Here is a 12,848-nt window from a genome sequence, read left to right on the forward strand (position 1 = left end):
TGTTGTACCTAGAGCCAAAAACATTTCATCGATACCCAAAAAAAAAAACTGTATATGTGTTTGTTTTGGAACATACTACAATACATCATGCAGCCCAGGTTGAAGTGGATACTTAAGATCCAAACAACAGGACATTGCTTCCAATTTTTCCAACACTGCCAGCAATTTGGTGCCTTGATCTTAGGGTTAACATAGTTTTAAAAATCACTTGTTTAGATGTTATATTCTTAATTAAAAAACAAAAGTCCTTAAGGCAAGAATAGGTAGCAAGTGAATGTAGCAGTACAAAAAGGTTACAAGTTTTAAGTTTCATAGTCAGAGAAGAAAACACAGCTCACTCTGTATCAATGTTTATATGTTATATTTTGAAATGATCTACCGAGTCATCATCTGTCTATCTGTGCAGTGGAATTTACCTGGCGATGGCAGGGACCGGGTCGACCAACGCCACCATGAAGCGAAAGAAGAGGGAGCCCTTCCATTTCACAAATTCCTCCTGGAAAAAAGAGAAGACAGGCAATTAGAGGCATACTGAAAAACCCGCCTCGTAAAAAGATTCACAGAGAACAGCCTAGTAGCTGAAATTTGTTGCGATATGCACAACAATTACAAAGAAGCAGTCAGTCTTAAGAGTCTACCTCCAACAATGCTCAATTATGTAAAAAAAAAAAAAAAAAAAAAAAGAAATCACACAAAGACAACATTTTTTAATCTAAGACATAAAATAGTGCAATAGTTAAAATACAGGGATAATAAAAAGATTAAGAGATTAAAATGCGGCAGCCTTTTTGCTGTCCATCTATAAGCAGAACCCTAGCCCGCTTATAGAGTCTTTAAAAAAGGTGTAATGTGTAATGTCTGGCCACCTGGTCTGTGACGTCAATAAGGAAGCGTCTTCAACCTCCATTCTTTCTAATGGCCATCAGAGCGACTCCTCTGGTTGCAAAAATAATTCCGATTGTATGGAAGTCTATGAGAAAATGACGCTACTTCTCGCTTGATTTCTTACCTCAGTAAATATTGTGAAGATAAGTTTATGGTCTCTAGTTTCAAGTAGACCATAAAGCAGGGTATGGTTTAGGGCGGACTTGGTGTGATTGATAGTTCGCTACCAGAGCCATAAACAGCGTCTCTACGTCACTCCTCCACAGTCCAAATATGGTCACTTCCGTTCACTGGTTGTAAAGTTGTTTTTTTATGTTTTAAACACATTGCACCTTTAATCTGCAATCAGATGTTTCTTTAGCCATTATTTTCAAACTCTGCTAAACCATTTAAAGAAAAGCATGCCGTCTATTACCGTTAATGAAAAAATTGTCTCACATTCAGTGGTTTTTAATTGTGTTTTTGGAGTGCAGTCGATTTATGTTTGACAAATGCAAGGGGGCTGAAAATGCCTTGAATATCTTTTTTCAAATAACTTGTTTGTTGTTATATCAGGTCAACCAAAGTAAAAAGAAACCTTTTAATTAACAGAGCAAAAAAACGCCTTGCACTTGAAAATTATACATATTGATATCACCCCATTTCTTTTTTATGAAACTGCAATGAATAATTACAAAAAACATTTCTCTAACTGTAGCCTAGTGAAGAAAGTGTAGAACAGTTCCTACCTGCAGCAGGTTGGTCAGCATGATGAGAGTCTGCTCCCGGATGACAGCTTCACTGTCTCGCAGACAAGCGGAGATGTTGGGGATATAGTGATCCACGATGTTGGTGTATCGAACGCACAGATCACACATAATCACAACCACGTTGTTGCGCACAGCAACCTCCGTGCCAACCTCCAGCTCCCTGGCAAAGACCGGCAGGTACTTCTGGACGAGTTCCTCGTGCTGCAGACACAGTTTGCCTGAACCCGGACGGACGCCAATGGAGAGAAAAACGTTAGATGTGTAATTAGACGGTAGAAATGCATAGAGATTAAGGCTATGAACAATGTTTCTAATGGTACGTGTACACAGGCTCCATCATTTCCACACTTCCTATTCATTGTCTATGTAAGCAGCCGGCGGCAACCTCCGGTTCTGAAAAGTAGCGCCAATGTGGAAGCACATTAAACTTGCATTCATTCAAATGGCCAGCAGGGGCCACTCCTCTGGTTGCTAAAAATAAATCACTCAATGAGAAAGTGACCCTACTTCTTACTTGATGTATTATCTCAGTAAACATCGTAAACATGAGTTTATGGTCTCAATCGCTAGTTTCAAGTCTTCTTCAACACAGCATTCATTAAGTAAATTATGCTTAATTTAGAGTCAAATAGACCATAAAGCAGGGTATGCTTTTAGGGCAGATTGTAATTGACAGGTCTCTACCAGAGCCCTATACGGCATCTCTATGTCACTCAGTCCAGATATGGTCACTTCCGTTCACTGCTTACAAGAAAACAAGATGGTGACGGCCAAAAGGCAAAACCCGAGGATTCTAAAGCGCAGTCTAGAAACCAATGGTTGAGGCTATGGTCAGCAGCCGTGCAATGCATTCTGGTAACACAGCACTGCCTTTCGGGAGACCGGGGCATCGAGTTGGTTCCCTCCTCATTTGCATAAAGTTTAGGTCTAGCATATCTAACTTTTAAACAAACTAGTCGTTGTCGATCTAAAATGAAGACCGATTCAGCAACTGCTTGGCTTATTTCTCGCCTAAAATGATTTCAGACACATTTCGATATCAGGTACCTAGTTGCATCCTATTAGGTGTCCAATGCTGGAAAGCAGCATGGCCCCTTATGTCCAAAAAGAACTCCTTCTGGACACGTACCATCAGACATTACTAAAAGAGACAGAGTAGGCTAATATAAAGTCAGGGAAGGACAGTTTACCTAAAGTGATGACTCCATGGGCTCTGACTTTGCTAGGCAGAGAGTTTGCTTTGAACTGGGACAGAGGCAGCGATGCTGGCAGCTCCTCCTGGCACTCTGTCACCAACATAAAGAACATGTTACCACAGAATACAGGTGATGTTACATTTTTTAAGCACATAAGTGTAGGTTTCGTTTTTTTTTCTTTGGCTACTCCCAAAAGTAGTATCACAAAATACAATGTGTGTTATCAGATTTTTTTTCAAACTCCCAAATATCAATATCATTATTGATATCAGTAGGGCTATACTCTGTATCATAGGTTGAAGAAAATGTTTTGACAAAGTAAACACTGGATTTTTAAGTATTAGGCTACGTTCAAACTGACAGAAGCCCGTGTGAAGAAATGTAGCCGTCCCATTCATTTGGATGAGTTCTGTCAGTAGACTGGAATGCAATTTCATTCAATATTTAACAATTAAATACATGAATAAATATGGCTATGAAACAAATCCTGATATAAATAAAAGAGACAATAAATATATAAATAATAGACTTCAACAAATAAATATTTTTCATTAAAAAAAAGGACATTTTTCAAAAGGACTACTTTCATTTGTTTCTGGGGACTTTATTTCATAATGCCACATTTATTTCCCAGCCTTTTTTATTTCTATCTGTTATAATCAAATGCATGGGGCGTGGTTATCTCACAGATTTAGACCAAAGCACAAAAAATAGCTAGATATCTAGAGTATTAAGTTGCTACAAACTCTAACCAAAAGTCCTTCTCTGGAGCGGACCTCTGCTCACCTCTATGCGTAGTAGTCTACTAGCTGCGCTCTAAGCTGCTATAGCGGTCATGTTTCTTGTAGATGGACCTTCAGTTAGAGACTGTAGCAACTCAAATTTTACTCAATATTAATACTGGAGAGCAAGGATGACTTGAAGAACAGATCAAGCAAAAATTGTGTCTGTAGTGTAAAAAAAAAAAGTGCCGTTAATGGCGATTTAGAAATGGGGTGCAGTTGTCTGTGCAAGACTTTTTTGAAGTACGATTTAACATTGTGCTCTTTGGAGCAGAAAGTTGGGTTTCCTCTCAATTAAAAGCTTTTGTGCCAAATTTGTAAATCTGTGGGATTCCACAGTCATTTGTCTACGACAAGGACAAGAATAGCTACGTTTCCATCCAAAAATTATGCATGAAGAGTGAAAATTGTGGATTTAGTGGCAAAAGACAAATATTTTTTTCACAAGATTCTCAAGCGCCTCTTCACTCTAGCAGCGACATCACACATTCTAAGCTGCGCAATACACACCCATTATAAAAGCAGAAAAGGACTGAAAAACCCATAAAAGCTAAATTGCTACAATTCAAAAAGTTTAAAAGACATCAAAAAGATTATAACATACAATAATTGATCAGAAATGTTTCAACATTTGAAAGTTTAAATGGTGTCTGTAGCTGAAAGTATGAGGAAGTAGAAGGATCTGAAAGTTGAAAAAGTTTAAGAGGATTTAAAAAGTTTCTCCATAGACATCCCATTAAAAAAGAAATTGCAAAAAGCTTAATAATTCAAAAAGTTTAAAGATTAGAAATATAAAGAGACATGCTGAATCAGCGTTCCAACAATGATGGAAACATTTCAATTACTAGTAATACCAACAGGAGTGGATATAGTAGAATAACAATGGTAACAAAAGCAGTGATGGTATCGGCAATAGCAAGCAATGCGACTACTACTAATAAAGATAGTAGCAGTGGGTGTCAGGCAGGACCACGGCAGGAGGCAAGACCATGGTTCAGATCATGTTGATTTGAAAAACACAGTATCTCATTTCCCTAGATGTCCATGCTCCTTACCAGCCAGTTTGTCAGAATGTGTTGTCAGGACGGACTCCACAAGCAGCACCGTCCTTTTGCCTACCTTGGCAGGACAGTGGAGTGATGCCACACCCAGAGTGTGGAGGTGTTTCACCTGGAAGAGAGAGCATTTTCAGTTCCACATTTACCAAGTATGGTGCAGCACCCTGGTCTTTGACAAAACAAAAAAGCAATGAGACACGTCGTCCACATTATTTTGAAAACATCTTTTTCCTCTTATTTTCAGCCCTCCCTACAGTCTAAATGCAGTTCTATTTCATCCTTACTGACCGCCAGAGGCAGTGTTTAACACTGGATATCTTCTGTCTCGCGCATGCGCAGGTCGAGTCTTTATATCAACAAAGTTACCTGTGACCTCGGATGACCCCGTCGTCTATAAGTTCCGGTGTCATCCTGAGATCAGTCCTTTTTCATCTTCTCGCTACGCAGGCTAGCTACCATGGTAGTAGAAGCTTAAAGCGAAAATTAACTGTCTATGATCAAGACACATTAGAGTTTGTCGCGGTAGCCTTGTGACCACCGGTCAGAGTTGCGGATCTTCGCCCTCCAGAGGCTGCGACAAGCTGTCCCTCTTAAGAGGGAACGGCGTGTTTCGCCGTTGGGCTCCGGACTCAGTCTGATACGGGCCACCTAAATCACGAAGACAACAATCGGTGAGCTCGATTAACATTGTTTCTATAACCATTGTTCGTTTTTCCAATGGCGGCGTGCTAGTGGGAGCGTAGAGTTACGCTGTCGGGCCGCCCTTCACAGTTAACGGAGCGCCCTCGCTCCGGCTAACTTGGTGCTAACTAGACTAAGCTAATACTTGGATGGTGTCCATTGGTTTTGTAAACATTACGGCTATCAAAGTTAGCAGAGTGCTCTCGCTCAGGCTAACTGGTGGGACACCAATATCTGCGACGACTGTCTTCACTCCCCTGCGGCCATGTTTAACTCTCCCGGCTGTAGGACCTGTATGGCTCCTCTTCAGCCGGAGGACGGCCATGACCTCTGCCCCTCTTGCCTTGGCCTCGAGCATCTGAGGGAGGGCCTCTCGGAGAACTCGTGCATGAACTGTGGCATCATGCCTCGAGTAGTAAGGGCTGCTAAGCTGGCCGAGGTGGAACACCTGATGGATGAGGACGACCTCCCCCTGTCAGGACAGCTGAATCCAGCCCAACCTACCCATTCCAAACGCCGGGCCACAGAAGCCGCAGGGGCTCCCTCCAAGAGGGCTAAGCCCAGCAGGCTGTCTTCTAGAGTGGATCTACTGACTGCTGAGCTTGCTCAAATGAAGTCGCTTCTCCTGACCCTCCACCCTAGTGCAGGGGGGTCTGAAGCACCAGATCTATCCACGGCTGAGCTTGGTCCAGAAGAGGACGTTATCTCACTGGCAGCGTCAGCCAATCTCTTTACTCAGTACAGTGAAGAGCGGCCCTCCCATGCTTCGGGGCCTGGCTCCCGTTCTTCAGCTCAGAGTTCTTCAGAGGGGGCAGTCGATAGCACCATGGGGTTTGTCATTCGCATGGCACTGGCACGCCTGCAGTTAGATACACAGCAGCCGGAACCTCCGCCTGCGAGTGCCTTCTTCAGGGGCGTTCCAGGGCTTATGACACAGCGGCGCGCATGGGCCGTATCGGCAACTCCCTCTCCCACCTCATGCTTGCCCTCTCAGCTTCTCTGCAGCAAGCTACTCTCGACGCTTCCGCCACCAGCCTCAGTGATGCTTCACTGCAGGCGTTTGCGCTTATGTCAAGGGAACTTGGACGTCTGATGTCCACCCTGGTCCAGACTCGCCGCCAGGTTTGGCTAGCGCAGTCTCCCCTGTCGGAGACATGTAGGAGGACCCTCCGTACTGTCCCAGTAGAACCTGGTGAGCTGTTCGGGGCATTTGCTATACAGGCGCTTCAGCGGACCGTTGAAGCTAGCCAGACCAGGCAGCAGTTCTCTGGCCTTTGCAGAGACATGCCCGCACCCCGCAGACCTAGGGGTCCCACTTCGGCCCCCCGAGGCCGTGCTCAGCCCCCAGCTCACACCAGTAGCCATCACAGTCCTCAGCGTCCCGCTGGGAGGCCGGCTCGCTACCCAGACAACCCTACTTATGTCCCCCCCAGACAACCTCTGAACTTGCGGACTAACAGTCGCCCCCCCAGAGCCTCCAGAGGCAGGGGGGCCAGGAGATGATGTCTCCGGGCCGGCCGTCGGTTTTTTCTCTCAGCAGCAGATCAGCTACTGAGCAGCTCATGCTTCAGACCCCTGGGTGGTGTCCACCCTAACCCAGGGGTACAAGCTTCAATTCCGACGCCGGCCCCCAGCCTCCAGCCGGGTCAAAATGACCAGCATCACCGACCCGGCAAAAACCCTAGCCCTTTACCAGGAGTTAGCCGCGCTCCTGGCCAAGGGTGCAATCGAGAGGGTGGACCCCCTGTCACAACCCGGGGGGTTCTACTCAACTTACTTTCTTGTAAAAAAGAAAGGCAGCGGACTGCGGCCAGTCCTAGACCTGAGGGGACTCAACAAGTTCCTGAAGGTATTACCATTTCACATGCTGAGCACAGCAGACGTCCTTCGGGCTGTTTCCAGGGGAGAGTGGTTCACATCTGTCGACCTGAAGGATGCCTATTTCCACATTCCCATTGTACCTCACCACAGGCAGTTTCTGCGTTTCGCCTTTCAAGGCCGTCACTTCCAGTTCAGGGTGCTCCCATTCGGTCTCTCCCTCTCCCCACGGGTGTTCACAAGGTGCGTTGCTGCTGCCCTTTCCCCCTGCAATCACAGGGCATGAAAATACTGCCGTACTTGGACGATTGGCTGATCTGTGCACCATCCCGTCTTCAGGCAGCACAGGACACTGCTCCCCTCCTCTCTCACGTGGCCCGGTGGGGCCTCAAGGTGAACATGGAAAAGAGCTCCCTGACCCCTTCCCAGAGCATAACCTTCATTGGTGTGGCCCTGGATGCAGCCACTATGAGTGCCTGCCCGTCACCCCAGCGTGTGGACGGCATCCTCCACAGTCTCTCCTCCTTCAGAGGGGGCAGGCGGTTGCCCTACATTCTTTTTCTCCGCCTAATGGGCAAACTGACAGCTGCTGACAAACTGACAGCTGCCTCAGCCTTGTCGTTCCCTTAGGCTTGCTGTCACTGTGCCCCCTGCAGAGATGGCTGAACAGCCTTCACTTGGACGCCAAGTGGCACAGAGACAGGGCAATAGTAGTAGGAAAACAGTGCCTACTCGCTCTATCCCCATGGAGGTAGAGAGCATATCTTGCAAACAGTGTCCCCATGGGCTCGGCCCCCATGGGCTCGGTCCCATTCCGCCGAGAGGTGGTCACAACAGATGCCTGCCTCTCAGGATGGGGTGCAGTGTGGCAGAACAGGACTGCTCGAGGGCAGTGGTCTGCTCAAGACCGCATGGAGCATGTCAATGTTCTAGAGCTACGGGTTGTGCACCAAGCACTTGTTAAGAATTTAAGTTTAGAAGCATGTTTAGGATGATTAAAAACACACCTTGAGGAATGTATTAAATATTACAATGTATTCAAATGTCACAGGATATTGATTTGTGGAATGTATTATATGTTTACAGTATATTTACTTGAAGAAGATAGTATATGTGTATCATGTGTTTACCTATTGGATGTATTAACTAAATGTATAGTGATGAGCTGTGAGGGAGAGAGAGGGATTTTGAGAGAGGCTTTACAGATACTACCGTGACCATATGGTGATGAGTTTCAAGAGGCCGACTACAGGAATGCTAAAAGGTGTGAACACAGCGGGGGCAGGACAAGCAGAGATGTTGAGGAACACAGCCCTATGGAACGAGAGGCGGACCAGGCCAAGGAGGTCAACCGAGAGTGGACACTGTCCGAAGCCAGGAGGGAACAGTTGGATTTCAGCCAATCACAGAGCTGATAATGGACTTTTACAGTTTCAGGAGGAAACTGTAGAGTAGAAGACATTGTTGCCGAGGATTTCTCTGGAGTTATCGACGCTGCCATTTTACAGTAAACCAGGGGCCTGGGCTGCTGGGTGGAGCATGTTTTAACTCTGATCCGCGGAACATATTCTATCGATAGTGTACTTCAGTTAGTAATTGTTTAACTTCTGTTAGTTATTAAATACTTTTGATTGTAAATCGGAACCAGCTGGTTATTTGATACGACTCTGTGGACGAAAAGTACAGTAGAAAGCATGAGCTGCGGCCTTCCATAGCGAGAGAAGTAGAATCCCAACAATTGGAAACCGCACTGAAACATTGTCTGCCAAACTTGAGGGGAAAGCATGTGCTTGTCCGGTCGGACAACACCTCTGCTGTGTTCCACATAAACCATCAAGGGGGTACCAGATCCCTAAAGTTACGAGGGGTGACGGTGGCTAAGTGGAGAGCAGGGCCGCCTTTCAATCAGAGGGTCAGTGGTTCGATCCCCGGCTCCTGCTCTGCTAGTCTCATGTCAATGTGTCCTTGAGCAAGACGCTTAACCCCAGAATTGCTCCCGTAGCTGCGTCTACGGTGTGTAGATAGATACTGAATTGTAAGTCGCTTTGGATAAAAACGTCTGCTAAAATGACTGTAATGTAATGTAATGTTACTACAGGTATCCCGTGCATGGGACCTACACTTGGTGTTGGACACCCTATGCTTGCCGCCTTTTGAACCCCTGGCACAGGCGGAGCGGAGATGGCTGGCGACCAAAACGTTTTTTCTCCTTGCCATCACTTCAGCTAACGTGTGGGCGAGCTGCATGCCCTGTCGGTGAGTGAATCTTGTCTGAAGTGGAACTCTGATGGCTCGGGGGTTACTTTGTGGCCTAATGCAGCGTTTCTCACAAAGGTGCTGACATGCTCGCATATCAACCAGCCTATCCAGCTTGCACAGTTTGACCCCCCATCAGGAGAGGAGAGGTCAAGGCTGCTGTGCCCAGTGCGGTCCCTCAGAGCTTATGTGGAAGCCACCGTGTGCATACGGCGGTCGGAGCAGCTCTTTGTCTGTTATGGTGGGCCAAATAAGGGCTGTGCTCTTTCAAAACAGCGCCTGTCCCACTGGATAGTGGAGGCCATTGCCTATGCATACAAGGCGAGCGACCGTGCTCTCCCATCCGGAGTGAAGGGCCACTCTACCAGGAGTATCTCCACGTCATGGGCAGCCCTGAGAGGTGTGCCTGTGGAGGATATATGTGCTGCGGCCTCATGGGCATCTCCAAGCACATTTACCAAACACTACAGAGTCAACGTTGCCACCCCTCACCCACTGGGGAGGGTTCTTTGGCCAAGTTCCTCTGCCTGAGCTATATGAGGTAGGTACTTGTGCTTCCTCGTGACTCTGTTGATATAAGCCATCCAGTGTTAAACACTGCCTCTGGCAGTCAGTAAGGATGAAATAGAACGAAAGTAACTACGGTTCTATGAATCCTGGATGACCGCCAGAGTTCTTGTTCACTCGGAATCCCGTGAGCTCGTGAGAAGATTTCGTAGGACTGATCTCAGGATGACACCGGAACTTATAGACGACAGGGGTCATCCGAGGTCACAGGTGACTTTGTTGATATAAAGACTCGACCTGCGCATGCGTGAGACAGAAGATATCCAGTGTTAAACACTGCCTCTGGCGGTCATCCAGGATTCATTGAACCGTAGTTACGTTCGTAACTTTCGTTTCCTCACCTAAACACTGAGCTTTCTAAAAACTTCTTCAAGAGTCTTCAAATCTTAAAATGCTAGCTTGGTGTGTACGGGGAAAACAGAGTTTCCACAAAATGATAGCATAAACTGCTCAGTGAGGAATTATGCCATCAATATTGCAGCTGTGAAGCAGCAAACAGCATTTAGCCCCCTCTAAATTTCTTGCAATCACTTATTCTAAATGTTATTATAGCTAATTACACAGCAGAGCTGTTGTCAGATGATACAGTGATTCTAAAAAAAACAGTGCAGCAGCTTGAGAATGACAGCTTGTTGACATGTAGTGTTTATGAGCCGCGATTAAATAACTATTTCATGTTCGGCAACAGAAACGGAAAAATTTGTAAATGAGAACAACTACATGGTGAATTCAGCTGCATTAAATCACACTTTAGGAGACTGAAACGAGCCATAACAAGTAGATACTCAGTGGAGTAGCTGACTGCGTAAGGAAATTTTTCTTCTTAACGGATAGGCATCCAGCGTTAAGAAGAAAAATTTCCGTCAGAACACTAAAACACTTTCCCAAAAAGCAACGGGTCACAACAGGCTATGAAACTGAAAAGCATCTCTTGTGCTGTAGAAACAAAAATACAAAATACATAGAATAATAGAAAGTAAAACTTGAGCATGAGGTGAAGCTTTTCAATTAGTTCCACCATGGCTATATTTAAACGTTCAAAGCACCCAGACATCTATCATCCCTATGATTGACCACATGTGTTGTTATCACCCTGATGTGCCAAAGTTTGTGGTAACTGAACTGTTCAGTTAATGATGTGGCCCAGACAGTATTCTAAAAGTCTGGCTTTGACACTAGCAGAGAGATTGTCTGTTTTGTTGCTCCTATTTCTGAGAATAGTGTGAGCAGCAGATGGTTTTGGAAATTACGTGTGTCACAACTGCCGTACACAGTATGTGTTGATCTCAAATAAAATCAACCATACTTGATAAAAAAAAACGGACATCTTTCAGGCCGATGTTTATCTAAGGGCAAGAAAAAGCAAGCAACAGGTTAGGTCTCACCATCAGCTCCTCATTGAGGTTCTGGTCTCCCTTTTCTCTCAGGATGATGCTGGCTAAATAAGCCTCACACACCGACACCAGCTCACCACAGTGCTGGTTCAGAAAAGCCTGAATAAAAAATAAAAAATAAAAAATAAAAATCACATATGAAATGACAGAACACGGGAACTAGGGATGAGTCATATTTTTGATTAAATCATGATGTAGGACATCATATCGGGAGAATCTGTTTAACGCTGGATGATGAGATGTGACTTTGGCAAGTTTAGATTCTGTACATGATCCAAATAAATACGAAGATAAAGCCACCAAAAATGTTTTGGGAAGCATGAAAAAAGTTCCACGTTTAAACTTAACACACTCAGCCATCATTTACATTTTTTTTTTATATATTAATACTGGCCACGAATATTTAAAATGCTGGCACAAACTATTTGTGTTTTTATTTAAAGGGTAACTTTGGTATTTTTCACCTGTGTTTTGGAGTTTGTCAACCCATGTTTTTGTGTCTTAGTGACCAATGCAGGCATGCATGACCCACCTAACAGGACGGTCTAGCAGCAATCTAATGAAACACTTTATTCAAAATGAGAATTTTGTTTCAGGATTTTTTAAATTTTGGCCATTTTTGCCTTTGATTATTTAATCTACTGGTGAACTAAACATGATACCAGCAAAAAAGCAAGCATATGCCAGCTAACATAAACCCTGGATCCGGTCGGTTTGTTATTGTGTCTAACCAAGTCTCGCCCTGAAATCTCGCATCATCGCGTTTTATTTCTGACAGATCCTTTCCATAATGTTCCATAATAACAATCTGAGCCTGTCAGTGGCAAAAACAAGCACTTTCAGTGGATTGACTGTGAGGAATTGCCCTGATGAGATTACATTGCAGCCTGTCTCCCACAATACTGGACCAATTTCAATTTTTTTTGTCCCCGTTAGTAGAGGTGAGAATCTCTAGGCATCTCACAAATCGATTCTGAAGACTACAATGTGATTATAAAACGATTAGCAATTCATCTTGAAGCATCAAACTTTGATTTCTATTCATGATTTATTTGTTGTGATTATCTGCTACTTTAAAAACGCATCATATATGAATAATGATTCATAATGAAAAGAAATTATGAATTTACTTCCATTATTTTTTATTAATACAATCTAATTAACAAGTAGAAGAGATGTGTCAACTGGAGGGTTACATTTTCCAACATATTTGCCAGCGTTGCAAAGAGAACCAAGAAGAAAAGAAATGAAATTGTGCCTGTAGCAGCATTCTTACTGTAAAAATCAGCATGTTCTGAATCACTTGACATAAAAAGCTGCCCTTATTCACAAATAGATACTATAGACTTATTTTCAACCAAATCCTCCTGTTATGGACAATGAGCATTCTGTACCAGCTCTCACACAAAAATAACGCTTTCTTTGGAACCTGTGGTAGAACAATACAGACAGTGATAAAGTG

General features: G+C 44.4%; 1 protein-coding gene across 1 annotated transcript in view; it reads right to left on the minus strand.

Annotated features, from left to right (window-relative positions):
* Positions 1 to 12,848, minus strand: part of ncapd3 (non-SMC condensin II complex, subunit D3) — a 52,681-nt gene that overhangs the window by 23,219 nt on the left and 16,614 nt on the right. Inside the window, exons 20-24 of the mRNA XM_068718177.1 lie at positions 11,378 to 11,485; positions 4,668 to 4,782; positions 2,825 to 2,920; positions 1,614 to 1,852; positions 417 to 496 (exon numbers count right to left, since the gene is read on the minus strand). Of these exons, the coding sequence (XP_068574278.1) occupies positions 417 to 496; positions 1,614 to 1,852; positions 2,825 to 2,920; positions 4,668 to 4,782; positions 11,378 to 11,485 (638 nt within the window). The remainder of the gene's footprint in view (positions 1 to 416; positions 497 to 1,613; positions 1,853 to 2,824; positions 2,921 to 4,667; positions 4,783 to 11,377; positions 11,486 to 12,848) is intronic.

The sequence above is a fragment of the Cebidichthys violaceus genome, unplaced genomic scaffold (assembly GCF_023349555.1).
Source record: "Cebidichthys violaceus isolate CVI_PGR_0920_01 unplaced genomic scaffold, fCebVio1.0.p SCAF_10, whole genome shotgun sequence".
Classification (NCBI taxonomy): Eukaryota; Metazoa; Chordata; class Actinopteri; order Perciformes; family Stichaeidae; genus Cebidichthys; species Cebidichthys violaceus.